This window comes from Sphaerodactylus townsendi, linkage group LG01 (assembly GCF_021028975.2).
Source record: "Sphaerodactylus townsendi isolate TG3544 linkage group LG01, MPM_Stown_v2.3, whole genome shotgun sequence".
Taxonomy (NCBI): Eukaryota; Metazoa; Chordata; class Lepidosauria; order Squamata; family Sphaerodactylidae; genus Sphaerodactylus; species Sphaerodactylus townsendi.
Genome location: NC_059425.1, coordinates 142,992,077 through 143,005,873, shown reverse-complemented (window position 1 = coordinate 143,005,873; position 13,797 = coordinate 142,992,077). Strand labels below are relative to the sequence as shown.

The window sequence follows — 13,797 nt, the reverse complement described above, 5'->3', positions numbered from 1 at the left end:
ATGCAGAGGGGAGACATAACTTCAACTATTTACAAAGGATGGGTGAGTACTGGCTTCATGGGTACATGTCTCCCAAGAGGCACATCTTACCCCCAGTGGGGAGAGGGTGCTGGCGGAACAGCAGGACCACCGTATGCACAACTGTGGGACATACTTGTTTATTTATTTATTTATTTTATTGGATTTTTATACCGCCCCATCCCCGAAGGGCTCTGGGCGGTGTACAGCTACTGCTGTGGCAGTATTCATCACTGTCCTTATGTCTCTGGATTCTTTGCAGGCCTTCTGGTAGGTGTAGAGGCCAAGATTTATTCCCTTTACAGTGTAATGCCAACCCCCTACTGCAGGGGTAGGGAACCTGCGGCTCTCCAGATGTTCAGGAACTACAATTCCCATCAGCCTCTGTCAGCATGGCCAATTGGTCATGCTGGTAGGGGCTGATGGGAATTGTAGTTCCTGAACATCTGGAGAGCCGCAGGTTCCCTACCCCTACCCTACTGAATCGAAAAGATGGTCTCAGTGTGCATCTTAGCTTTGCAACTGCCAAGACACTTGTCATACCTTGCCTTAAGGCACTGTAAACTGCAACCCCATTCTTCAGCTTTGTTTTCAGAACTCTGTGCCTGATCCTGGTCAATAAATGTGTAAATTGTGTCACAGCTCTGTCTCAGTTTTGCTAGACTTTAGTGCATAGTGTTACCCAAAATAGTAGGGTATGTCCCTTTTAGTATGGGGAATTAGCAGGACAGACCTTGTTTTCCGGTAGTGGATAATCATGGATCTTTTCCACTGGGGGTGGGTTTCCACAAGAAATCCACAGGAATCAGAAAATAAAGTTTAACAATTTTCATTAGCAGCAAAAACGCAAGCACACAGAGAATACAAGAGGCCTAGGATTTTAAAAGGAGTGAGGGAATGTCAGAAATAGATTAGGTCAGGGTCTGCAACCCGCTGCTCCAGAGCCACATGTGGCTCTTTTGTCCTTGCACTGCGGCTCTGCGTGGCTTGGGTCCTCTCAGCCTCCTTCGGAGAATCCCCCTAATGGTTAATGGGAAAGAGTCCCTGTTCCTAGAGAGGCACAGCCCAAGTTGGCTAACCCAAGCCACTTCCGACTTCCCTGTCCCAGCTGCCTGGTTGGCTGATGATGGTGATGATGGCGCGGGGCGGGGGTGGAGCACCACTGGTGGATACTCTTGAACAGCTGAGCGGCAAAAGGCGGGAAACGGGAGGGAGTGGCAGGAGCGCAGATTCTCAGCGCAATCCTAACCTCAGTCCCCCCCCTTGAATGGGGGGCATGGGGTCGACCCTTCTTTGAATGGCCTCATTTCCTCCTCCCCCGGGTCCTTCTTGGGGTGCGGGATCACATGGGGGACCCCAGCAACGCCACCTTGGGTTGCAGACACCCCCCCAGGAACCCCGCTGAGCTCCATGGGGCTTTCCTGGCGAATGGCAGCCTTGCTGAGTCCAAGTGAGAAATACGATATCAGCTTTTAAAGGAGTTATTACCTGCAGCCCTGCAATGTTGCACTCTTCAGGGCTGTTTGATGGGGAGGCGGGGGTGGGTGGGAATTGTTTGCTTCTGCATTGCCAAGGAGGGCAGGAGTGCATGGGGAAAGCCTTGTACGTGGATCTTGAAAGGTTTACTTCAGAGTAAGCCAGTGGAGGGTTAGCTTGTAGATTGTGGAAGGGAGGAAGGCTGGGATCATCCTCAGCCATGGTTGTTGTGGGTTGCCAACTCTTGGCGGGCAAATCCCAGGACATTTGGGGGTAGATTCTTCTTGTGATCTACTTAAAAATCAAGTTGTGTATTACCTTTCATATAAAACATCCCTGTAGAATGTCTGTGGCATTACCGGGGGGGGGGGGGGGGGTCACTTCTGTGGCAGTCAGATTTCTGATTCAGACTTGCAGCTGGGAGAAACCAAACTCTCAGTAAGAGATAGAGGCTTCCTGTTTATACATGGGAATGCCCCCACTGAAGAACAGCAATAATCAACAATGCGGCCAATTAATAATGCATAATATTCTTCATAGGTATGTGTTTTTGCTTAGTCACCACTTTTTGGTCAACCATTATAGAACAGTGAATGTGCCAGGAATAATTTAAAATTGGCTTGCTAGATGTACTGCTGCTATTCACAGGGCGATTGTACAGTGCAAGTGATGAATCTCAAGATCTGCTTTAATAGTGAGAATGTGTGTAATAAAAGCCAAAATCCCTTTTCTTGGCTACTAAAAATCCTAGGGAGGAAATTTGAATGAGAGAAGTGACAAGGAAGAGGGCACTTAATGCTTTCCAAATGCATTGTTTTCTACTGGACTCCTTCACTGGCTGCTTTTTTCATATGCACGCACACACACATAGAAGGAATCTCTGCTACACATTCAGTTAAAAAAACAGAAAGAGAACAGTTGCTGGTGTGTGTGTGTGTGTGTGGGGGGTAATTCTCAGCAAAACAAAAAAAGTAAATGTGGCGGGTAAGTGTTTTCTTCATCCATTGCAAATTATCCTATCTCCATGCTGCTGTCTTGTCTAGCCTGTGCCAATTTTGACTATTTAAGGATTTAATTTTATTTAACAGTTTAAAGACTGAGGATTCCTATTTTGAACATGATTGTTTAAAAATACAAGACAAACATTGGCCCTTTCCACATAACACAAACAAAACATTATCAGATGGAAATAAAATGTTTCCTCCATGGAGTTCTATAAAGTTTTTAGCCCAAAATATTTTATTTCCTGCTTGAAAACATTTTATTTGCATGCAGTTCCCTAGAGAAAATTTTTTTTGCATTCCGTTCCCTAGAAAAAAATGTTTTCACTTGCTGTGCAATTGGTTTAAAACATTTCTCATAATCCCTGGACTTTCTTGTTGGTGCCATTTGCTGAGCTTGCACCGGCCATCTCGCATAGTATTTCCGTCAGTGTTTTTTATTTATTTGACCCTAAAGAATCACAGCATGAGGTTTTGAAGCTTTGTAGCTATGAATCTAAGAAGTTTAAAAAACAACAGAACAACCACAAAATGGCAGCCAGGAAACATTTTCAAGGGGGTAAGTGTGGACAAATGGGGTTTTGAAAACATTTGTGAGGAAAGGACCATTGTTGATGTATACTCATTAGTGACTGACTGTTTAGTGAACCATATATTTTGTTTTAATTAATTATTATGCACTCCCTCTTGTTAGCCCTTGGTTTTGTAGAGCAATGGTTGCTCTATTGCTAATGCCCAGAAACGTTCTTTGTTTTCCACAGGGTTGCCAACTCCCTGGAGAAAAAAAAGCCCTTTCCTTTTAATAGAGACTTAGTGGGATGCTGTTTACCTCCATGTCATGAAAAGTATCAGCTGGCCTTTTCTATAAATTAAACCTCTATTAAAGGGGCACAGCATTTTTCTCTAGGCCAGGGGTCTGCAACCTGCGGCTCTCCAGATGTTCATGGACTACAATTCCCATCAGCCCCTGCCAGCATGCACAATTGGCCATGCTGGCAGGGGCTGGTGGGAATTGTAGTCCATGAACATCTGGAGAGCCTCAAGTTGCAGACCCCTGCTCTAGGCCTATCGGCTATTCTCCAGTGTGTTCAATTTGGACTTCTTACTTCACTGCTAATTTTCAATGTGAATTTGTTGAAGTCTTTTGGAAAGTCTTTTTTAAACTATATATACATACAGTTGCATTCATTGATTCTGTGAATATTAAACCTTTGTTCACTTCCAGTCTTTTACCAGTTTGGGTTTGTAGTACTCTAGCAGACAGATCACAGTCTTTTGGTCTCTGGGCAGAAGCTGTTGAGATTTTCGAGAAATTGTCAGAAGAATTTCACAGCTGATAGAAAGCGAACATTGATGTTATTATTATTTTATGCCTGAGATTTCCTTTGTAATCAACTCTGACAAATGGAGCTTTATCTGAGTATTTCCTTGCTTAGTTCTGGCTGCCATGTGTGACATCTGTAGCCTAAATAAAATCTTTTGTATTCATTGAATCAAGGTGCTGCGCATCCTCCACTCCCAGTTTTTCTCCAAGTTAGATTATGCCGGGTGGAAAACAAAGCTTACTGTCTCTGTGTAGATATGCTTCATATTGAAATGGCCATTCACAGTTCTCCTCCCCCAAAATGGTTCTCTACTTAGAAATGTTTTTTTCCAAGAATTTAAAAGCAACTTTTAAAATCTAGGGTGAAAAAGGAGACCAAGGAGAGAAAGGAACAGACGGCATTCCCGGAAGAGATGTGAGTTGATGTGTTATCTCTGTGATTTATAACATCTTGCCCTTTGTGATCTAAAATGGAGATGATGGTATATGGAGAGGTAGACGTGGAAATGGCTACTCAGCACTTGCACAGCTTTCAAACCAGCTGGGGAAGAAACACTTGGGAAGAATGCCAGGAATATGCCGAACTGTAAAGGTTCTTTGGCCTGCAAGTCATCGTTTGAGTATGACTAAGGAAGAAACCTATTTTCCTTAACCTGGATTATGTCAGGTTTGTGTTATGTTTTTAAACTCAAAAACTAGATACAGATGCAACAGCTCTCCCCTGCATATATCTGGAATTTATTTATTTATTTATTTATTTGTTTCCAGTATTTTATGTCTCACCAAGCCTAAGTATTCTTGTAGTAGTCTACAGCAGAGTGAAACAGAAAAAAAAATAAGGAACAATAAATACTCTAAAATTATGGTAGTTTTTTTTTCAGATTTGCTGCTTACCTTACGATTTTTCAGCCTGTTTTAGTAGATGGGCAGCCCAATTGGGGGCGGGGGGAGATCCCTTTTTGGAAGCAGTGCTGGCTTGTGCTGGTGGAGGCTTCCACCACTAGTTTAGCCCCCTTGCGCCATCGAAGCAGGACCTGGACATACGCTGCAATTTTTGCAGTGTATCTTCGATTCCCCCATGAGGGAGTTAAAGGTAAGGTTAAAAAAAAAGACTTTTTGGGTTTCCCACACTGCGGGAAAACCCTCTGGAGTGGGCAGGGTGATGCCGGAGCAGCTCCATCTCCATCAACATGACAGTTCTGGATTGGGCTGTTTGTTTTTAATCAGACTTATCAGGATTATTATGGTCATGATAATGTAATAAAATTAATAGGCAATAGGAGCAGCAGTGGCGTGGGAGGTTAAGAGCTCATGTATCTAATCTGGAGGAACCGGGTTTGATTCCCAGCTCTGCCGCCTGAGCTGTGGAGGCTTATCTGGGGAATTCAGATTCGCCTGTACACTCCCACACACGCCAGCTGGGTGACCTTGGGCTAGTCACAGTTCTTCTGAACTTCCTCTCTCAGCTCCCACCTACCTCACAGGGTGTTTGTTGTGAGGGGGAAGGGCAAGGAGATTGTAAGCTCCCTTTGAGTCTCCTGCAGGAGAGAAAGGGGGGATATAAATCCAAACTCTTCTTATTATTATTAATATTGAGAATGTTGCAGATATAAATTTTAAGTTGTCATGCTGTATCAAACACCAAGGTCTTTCTCTGTATACATGAGACTTGGAAGACATGACTGAACAGTCAAAAATATGCAGGAGCTTTGCTGTAGTTCTATTATAAATGTGCCCACCTCATTTGCTTAGTCTATGCCACAATGCTTACCGCGGTACTCTGATCTAATTGTAAAGTAGCTAAGAATTAATCTTTGTCCTCTCAGACGTAAACCATTTTCATATCTGCTAGATCAGATTCCCATAGAAAGTATTTTAATTTTACTGGATGGTACTTATTCATGACATTGACCTGGATGGCCCAGGCTAGCTAAGTCTTGTCAGATCTCGTAAGATAAGTACATTCAGCCCTGGTTAGCCCATTGATGGGAGACCACCAGGGACGTCCAGGGTTGCTATGCAGAAGCAGGCAATGGCAAACCACCTCTGTTCTTCTCTTGCCTTGAAAGCCTTTGGGGTCACCATAAGTCGGCTGTGATTTGATGGGCACTTTGCACTCATGCACACACACCAATCAGATTGAGGGCAAGTCTTTTGCCTTAAGACTGATGTTCTTCCTTTTCCAGATCTGTTGTTGTTGTTTTGCAAAGTTTTCCTCCAGACAGCATGACATAGTGTTTTCTTTCTGAGGCTATCAGTTTGGCACATAGAATTCGTCCACCAAAGTTTACATCCAAGCCTGCAGATGGATGACACTTTCTGTAGTCCGTCTCACTTGGAGCTCAGCTTGTATGTAAGAACTGCTTGCTCCTTCCCCAGCATCTACTTTGCAGTTCAGTACACTGGAGAGACACAGACACATCAATAATGTCCTGACTCGATCACTCCATTCAGCGGAGGCGAATTTGTTGGTGGTCCCCCACCCCTCTATGATGCGGCTAGCCTTGGCCAGGGCTTTTACGGCCCTGGCCCCTGCCTGGTGGAACACTCTTTCTCCAGCTGTTAGGGCCCTGAGGGACCTTGGGGAGTTCCGCAGGGCCTGCAAAACTAAGCTGTTCCACTGGGCTTTGGGGGGGGGAGCTGCTGATCTGCCGTCCCTTCCTGATGCCCATGTACCATCTGTTTTTCTTCGGCTGTCTGCCGGTCCCCTCCCAGTGTTAGAACTGGACACCATCTGCCAAATTGTGAGTGGGTTGTATCGCTGCTACTGTTTTTATTGATTTATGTATTTTAATGATATTATTCGATGTTTTTGTACTTTGGTATTTATTGTCCGTACACCGCTCTGAGCCCTTTGGGGGAGAGCGGTTTATTAAGTTGAATTAATAATAATGATGATGATGATGATGATGATGATGAGCTACAATTTTAAATTCCATATTTATGATGAATGCCACTCATGTTGCAACTGCCACGTTGATTCCTTTTTAGGTGGCATCTTAGGATAATTATAGCATTATAGCATTATCTTTCCCAGCTTTGGAAATAAGTAATTTAGCGTATGGTTTTGAAAACATTTTTTCTCATTTCACGCAAACAGTTCTTTGGAGTGGTGCATTAAAGCATTATTCCCGACTCAGAGCTCTTGATATTAATACTGTTTTGTGCCATATGAGGAGGGAGTCTGTGCACAAGGGCAATGAAAAGAGGACACAACTGAGGTGAAATAAACTCTACCATTTATAAAAATTTATAAGTGTGTGCAGGTGTAACCTAGCGGATCCCTGGCTACATAAATTTCTGTTGGAGTCTTAGGAGGGCAATTTAAAATCAATAAAATGATAGCAACTTGTGGCTTGCTAAACAAATGTGAAATTGCTTCAACAGGATAACAACATTCATGGTAACAAACATTTAATATGAACACAAAAACTTTACAACTACAGTTAAAACTAAATCATAGTGGCTATGAATATAGCACAACTCAGATCTTCAGTGCCCTTTAGGAAAGGCAACAGTGCCCAGTAATAAAAGAAGAGGAGAAAGTCCAAAATATTAATTAGAAGTGCATGACTGCTTCTTCTTCTGTTCTTCTGTGGTGTCTGTGGCTGCTGCAGGTCTTTCTCCAGCTTGGGCCTATAAGGAAATAATCAATTCCCTCAGTCAACCTCTGGGCTTTCCTACTGTAAACTGGATTGACTGAGGTGGGTGTTCAAACCATATTTTGAACTGTAACATAATTAACAACCTCACAATCCCAATTTGTTATATTAGGGGAGATTATAATATGCCATTTCTCCCTTGTTGGGCCCACCATTTCCTTGCAGGTATGTAAATGGTCAATCCCCTCAGTCAAGCTCTGAGCCTTCCCTCTCCTGCTGCAAGCCAGATTGACTGATTGAAGGGGGAAGGGCTCTCACGGTAATATATGAGCAAACTTGCCAACTGCTCATGCTTAACGAACTCCTGTTCCCTAGGGAACTCCTGTAGGGAAATTATCCCAAAATAATAACATGCAAATATTAAAATGGTATGGGTTACACATGGACTTCCCAACCACACTTGCATTGCATATGAAATGAGGATGCATTAGCAATGTAAATACCTAATAACCTTCATCTGGAGAAACTCTAAGACCTAAATAAACTATTTGTATTGCTATAAGTTGAATTGTGATTAGAGCACTCTAACAAATGATGTTGTGCACAACTTCCCCTGGAAAATCATTATCTTTAACCAGTTGGTAAACATTGAAGTGTCAAGTGGCACTTGAGCGATTTCTACTACTCATTATTACAAGTTAAATGTACTCATTGGCAATTCCAACTGAAATAACAAGGATAGTCCATATGTGCCATTTGGATTAAAACGTTGCTTTGAGTGCCATTGTCCTTTGATTGGAGTCGATTTGCAGATAAAGATAAAACTTTTTCAGTGGTGGCATTTGTATGATAGCTTTGGAGAGATCTCTGGTGGAAAAGTGGGGCTAGAAAATAAGTAAATAGAATGGAGATGCGTGGGGAAATTCCCTTCTGTTCTTTATCCCAAGTGTACATCCTGATTGCATTGATGTTTCTTAACTCATCATTTGATATTTCCAGTGCAGAAAAACTTCAATTTGCTGTTTGTTTTGTCTGTTGTTGTAGTCATTGTTGTATTTTCTCCCCTCCTTGCAGACTGCTTTAAAAGCAGGCTCTGCTGCTTTAAAAACTACTACTACAACAACGGCAACAATTCAAGGCAGGTTGATGTTGCTAACTTGATCAAGGAAGGCATGCTGAGGATGAGGGATATTTTACTGTGTCCTCTTGGGCTGTGTTTCCCTTGTCTAAACTGCCCCCCGCTGCTGCTGTTAGCATAGGGAAGGACAGGTTAGGTTGGGGAAATGGCATGGGAAGAAAAGATTCATTCCCACCCACTCCGTACAGCTCCACTTCCCCAGTCATATTACACAGCAGTTTTGAAGTCAGAAAAAAGTGAGAGATCTAGATAAGGGATCTCCTCCATCATGTCTTCTTTGGGCTGAAGTCATCTCTGCACATGGCACACTTGGTGTAAGAGTTCCTCTATGCAGCGGTTAGCGCTTTTCTCCATTTTATTCAAAAAATGAGAACATCTTCTGCCTTTCTCAGTTAATTGAAACTGACTTTTGGCTAAATCTCTGTAGGAGTAAAGAAAAGCTTTTAACATAATTGTGGAACAAACCTTCCTCATGGAACAATAAAGGGAACTGGCTCTTAGTTGAAGGCTATTTCCTTGTGTGGACAGTTTCTAAGACCTGATTAAAGTCAAGGAGCTAGGATTAGATGGATTTTTAAAAAATCTAATTTTAAAAGCAGGTCAGAGGGTGATGTTAGCTGACATGATCACTTCCCCCTTGAAATTCCAGCTGTCATGGCTGTAGTTGGTATTTCAGACTTAATGATGCAAATGGATAGTCGACCCTTTCGGAGTTGGTCCTTGAAAATCAGAGAATAAATTTAAATGTGGTTATACTACATTTTGTACTTACTTAGAAATGTCTGAGTACAAAAATGTGCATGAAATATGTCATTTAAGAGGAATGCACATATATTAAAAGTTAGCCAAATTTAAATATATTGCTATTTCAATTAATACTATCAGTGACCAGGAAATGATTAAACCTTGCTTTCCATGTAGTTTAAAGTAATGTAACTGATGCATTACAAGTCTGTTTTGTACTCTGAGCCCAATTTTAAAAAACTGACCATTAGAACCTATTTCACATTTCTGTGTAGTTCCACATTCAGTAATTTGTAATTACAGGACGAAATGAAGACAGTTTCCATTGTTGGACAGAAGCCAAAGTACTACAGTACTTCCTATTGGCTGGTTCAAGAACATGGGCCAGAGGGAGGACAAGCATCTCCATGATTAGTTCTTTCAGACAACCACAAAGAAAACAGGAGGCTCCTTGTTCTTCGTCTGAAGGTTGTGTTTCTTTGCAGATGTTCTCATTGTTTTTGAATGCTTACCCAGAATGCCCCTAACCATTTTGTTTTGTTCAGATGATTCCCCTCCCCCAATTCTTTGAGGTCATATAATGCTCCCCAAGGTGACATGAGCCAGAAAGGTCATCTATTCCTTGCTGGCATACAGTAGTGGCTGCAATGCCAGACTAAGATCCGGGGGATCCAGCTTTAAATTCCCACTCCACCATGAATGCTTGTTTGGTAAGCTTGGGTCTGTCACATCTTCTCATCCTAATCTACATCACATGGTTGTTGTGACAATCGAGTGGAGGAGGGGAGAATGATAAGATAAGGAGCTCTGAAAAAATGGGTTATGAATAAAATATTTCTCTTCTGTCCACTCACTAAAGGTCCTGAACATTTCTGATATTGAACAAGTCCTTTCATCTTAGTCAGAGGAGCTTGATAACCTATCTTCATCAATGAAAATGCTCATTTTGCATCCTTGCCTCTCATCCACAGACCATACAAAACAAAACAAAACAGCAGTCATTATCTGTCCTCTTAGCCATCATTCCCATCAGCCTAATATTGACAGATGGTATTTAGTGCTGTTCATAGGACCTCAGTGTTATTCCTGTTAAGTATGCGTAGGACTTACCGTCAACAGTTCTGTTTCCTGCAGTCACACTGTGTTATGTGTAACATGCAGCCATCCAGAACATGTTGAAAGTCTTCTCTGTTAAACAAAAACAAAAAAATGTTCAGATAAATTCTGTGAAACAAAGAAAAGTAAGAGGCCCATCAGAGTCTTTCATGACAGAGCTGTAGACAAGTGCTTACAGACTGTCACCTTCATGTTCTTCTCTAGAATCTTTCCTGGTACTGGTGTCAGGCTGATTGGGCGGTAGTTGTTTGGGTCCTCTTTTTCCCCCTTTTTGAAGATGGGGGCAACATTAGCTCTCTTCTAGTCTGCTGGGACTTCTCCAGGATTATAGCAAGCGGTTCTGAGATTACTTCTGCCAGTTCTTTTAATAGCCTTGGGTGCAGTTTGTCAGGCCCTGGAGATTTGAATTCATCTAAAGTATTCAGGTATTCCTGTACTGGCTCTTTATTTATTGGGGTGTTGTGTGGTTTCCGGGTTGTATGGCCATGTTCCAGTAGCATTTTCTTCTGATGTTTCACCTGCATCTGTGGCTGGTATCTTCATCTTTTTCTATTCTGTGCTGCATTTCCCCTACAGTATCTTCTTATCCATTTCTCCCCAGTTGAGCACTGTTTTTCTTTTGGGAAAAAACAGAGGCAAAGAAGGTGTTGAGTAGTTCTGCCTTTTCTCTGTCCCCTGTTAGTATTTCACCATCTTCTCTATGCAGTAATCCTATCATATCCTTTGTCTTTCTTTTGCTACGAACATAACCAAAAAAGTCATTTTTATTGTTTTAACATCTCTCACAAGTCTGAGCTCATTGTGAGATTTAGCTTTTCTGACTTTCTTCTTATGTGTCTTGACTATTTGTTTGAATTCCTCTTTAGTAATTTCCCCCTTTTCCATTTCTTGTACATGTCCTTTTTATATCTTAGCTCACTTGAGAGTTCTTTAGACATCCATCCTGGGTTTTTTAGACACCTCCCATTTTTTCTCCTCACTGGAACTATTTGAATTGAAATTGTGTCTTCAAGATCTACTTTTAAGAAATACCCATCCATCTTGTACTCCCTTCTCTTTTAATATTCTTAACCATGGGATCACACCCAGTAGTTTCTTATGTTTACTGAAATCAGCTTTCTTAAACGTGTATCCTTGGCATCCATTTCCATTGTATAACGAACTCCAGGAGAACATGATCACTCCCACTTAAAGACCCTAGCACTTCCACCCCATTTATCAGGTTATTATTGTTGGTTAGAAACAGATCCAGAATCTCCCATTTGCTACTATGAAGTGGGGCGGCGGGGGGGGGGGGTGATCTTCATTACTCCACATTGACATCAATTCCAGAACAAACCTGGAAGCACCAGAATTACACAAGGGTGACACTCTGGTTCTCGGCCAAAAACTCCATAAAGTTTTGGGATGAGTGTTGGAGCACCACGCTGGTGGGATGCTGGGGATTCTGGGTTGTGCCAAAAGTGCCATAATCATGGAGCAATGAAGATTGCCCCCGAGAAATAAGTAGTCACCTCTCCCATCTCCCACCAGTTGTCAGCCAGCTCTATTTATTAACAATATGCTAGCCAAAAGATTCCATATTTATCTGTGTTTACATATTTATTGTAGAGACGAATTCCTCCCTACAGTGAAGAATAACTTCCTTTCACTAGTGAATAGCCAGAGAATAACTAGGGACAAGGTCTTTAAAGTGATCTGCTGTTTATTTTCAGCATAGTACGAATCTCATTTTCCAAATTAAGTGCTTGTATGCCATTTCATAAATTTTGTCTCTTCTCTAAATACAATCACTGAATGCTTTCTCTACTGAAATATACTATTCCATTCATTTCCTGGAGTTACCATCTAGCAAATTTTGTTTACTGTTCATAACAGATCAGCTACCTTAAGCATCTGTTCAGAATCTTATTGTTTTACATTTAGATTGTTTCGTGAGTTGGCATTAATAAGACACAGAGACACATAATCCATTTTTTTCTTTCGTTAGCCTTTTCCCCCTTTGACAGAGTGAAGACTACTTTAGATTTAACTCTTCTATTTTTGGCAAGCATCATACAGGGCATATCAAAGCTAACTCAGAAGTATTTACAACATCTACCATTTAATCCAAAGTGGGTACTTCAGTGCTCGTACGCTCTAAATTATGTCTTTTCCAGATGGTGAATTAATGTAATTTCTGCAGGAAGTGAAGTTGTACAAATATGAGTACTTTGAACACTTGCTGATTTTATGCTTCTGTGCCCACCATAGCACAGATGTTGCTTATCATTTTAGAGCAATATTTCCTTCTCTTTCCTGTTTCTGAAAGTCAAGCAATAGCATTAGGAGGGGCTGAAAGTGAAAAAAGGAGGATTTGGGATTGTAAATTCTGCTTCTCTAGAATGACACATACAGGTTTTAATGGTCCTTGTTTCAAACATCTACCTTGATATGACAATGGGTAAAAATTGTGTATCCTTTACTTATTTTAAAATTTCTACCTAGTCAGTCTAGAAAAGGCTTTTGTGGCCTTTGGAATAAATTCTCACAAATTATTTTAACAAGCGAGGACTTATAGGCAGCATCTTATTTTCCTCTCTTCCACTATTTCTCCTCTTTTCTCTCTTCCACTATTTCTCTCTCTTTCACTATTTTCCTCTCTTCCACTATTTAGGAGAGCACACTATATTCAAACTTCTCCTAGGACCCTTTAACTACTCGTTCACGCTGATAAACATGCACAGGGGAAGAACTGAAGTAACTTGGAAACTCTGCCCTTGGCACATGTTCAGAAGTAGCCTTTACTGTTGTTCCCCAAGTCACTGATAATATGGGGGGTGGGCTGGATTTAACTTGGGATAATGGCATCAAAGGAGAACACACATAAAAACACAAGAACTTATTTTACACATAGACCCAAGGTGGGTTTAGGACAACCCCCTTTTTCCCCCTTTTTTTCCCTTTTTTTCCCTTTGTTTTTAAGATTTGTTTTACGTTTTGTTTTGTTTTGTTTGGCAAACTTGGGGCATTTTTCAGTTTTGAAGAAAGATGTCTTGCCTGTTCAAAGCTCCCATTTCTTGGTTTACATATACACAGATTTGTCCAACTTGAGAATTAGCTGTATTGATGACATTGTTTGCAACTTCAGTGAAAAAATAGCATTGCCAAATTTTTTTTTGTGATGCCTGACCTCCAGGTTCAACATAAATGACTTTAAATATCTGAATTTTTAGAAACTCTGTGGGCTTCTCTTAAACATTTGTCATGTGTGCTTTGAAAGTGTAGTGAAAACTAACATTTTTTTCTTCTTTCTGGGGGAAAGGCTACATAAGTGTAAGTGTGTGAGTAACAGTATAGTTCGATACAGAGTTACTCCAGTCTTAGGCAATTGAAACC

The 13,797-nt window shown here is 41.4% G+C and overlaps 1 protein-coding gene across 1 annotated transcript in view; it reads left to right on the top strand.

The window, feature by feature from the left end:
- The window catches only part of COL19A1 (collagen type XIX alpha 1 chain), a 248,436-nt gene that overhangs the window by 116,734 nt on the left and 117,905 nt on the right, over window positions 1-13,797 (top strand). The window contains exon 14 of the mRNA XM_048496321.1: window positions 4,181-4,234. Within this exon, the coding sequence (XP_048352278.1) occupies window positions 4,181-4,234 (54 nt within the window). The remainder of the gene's footprint in view (window positions 1-4,180; window positions 4,235-13,797) is intronic.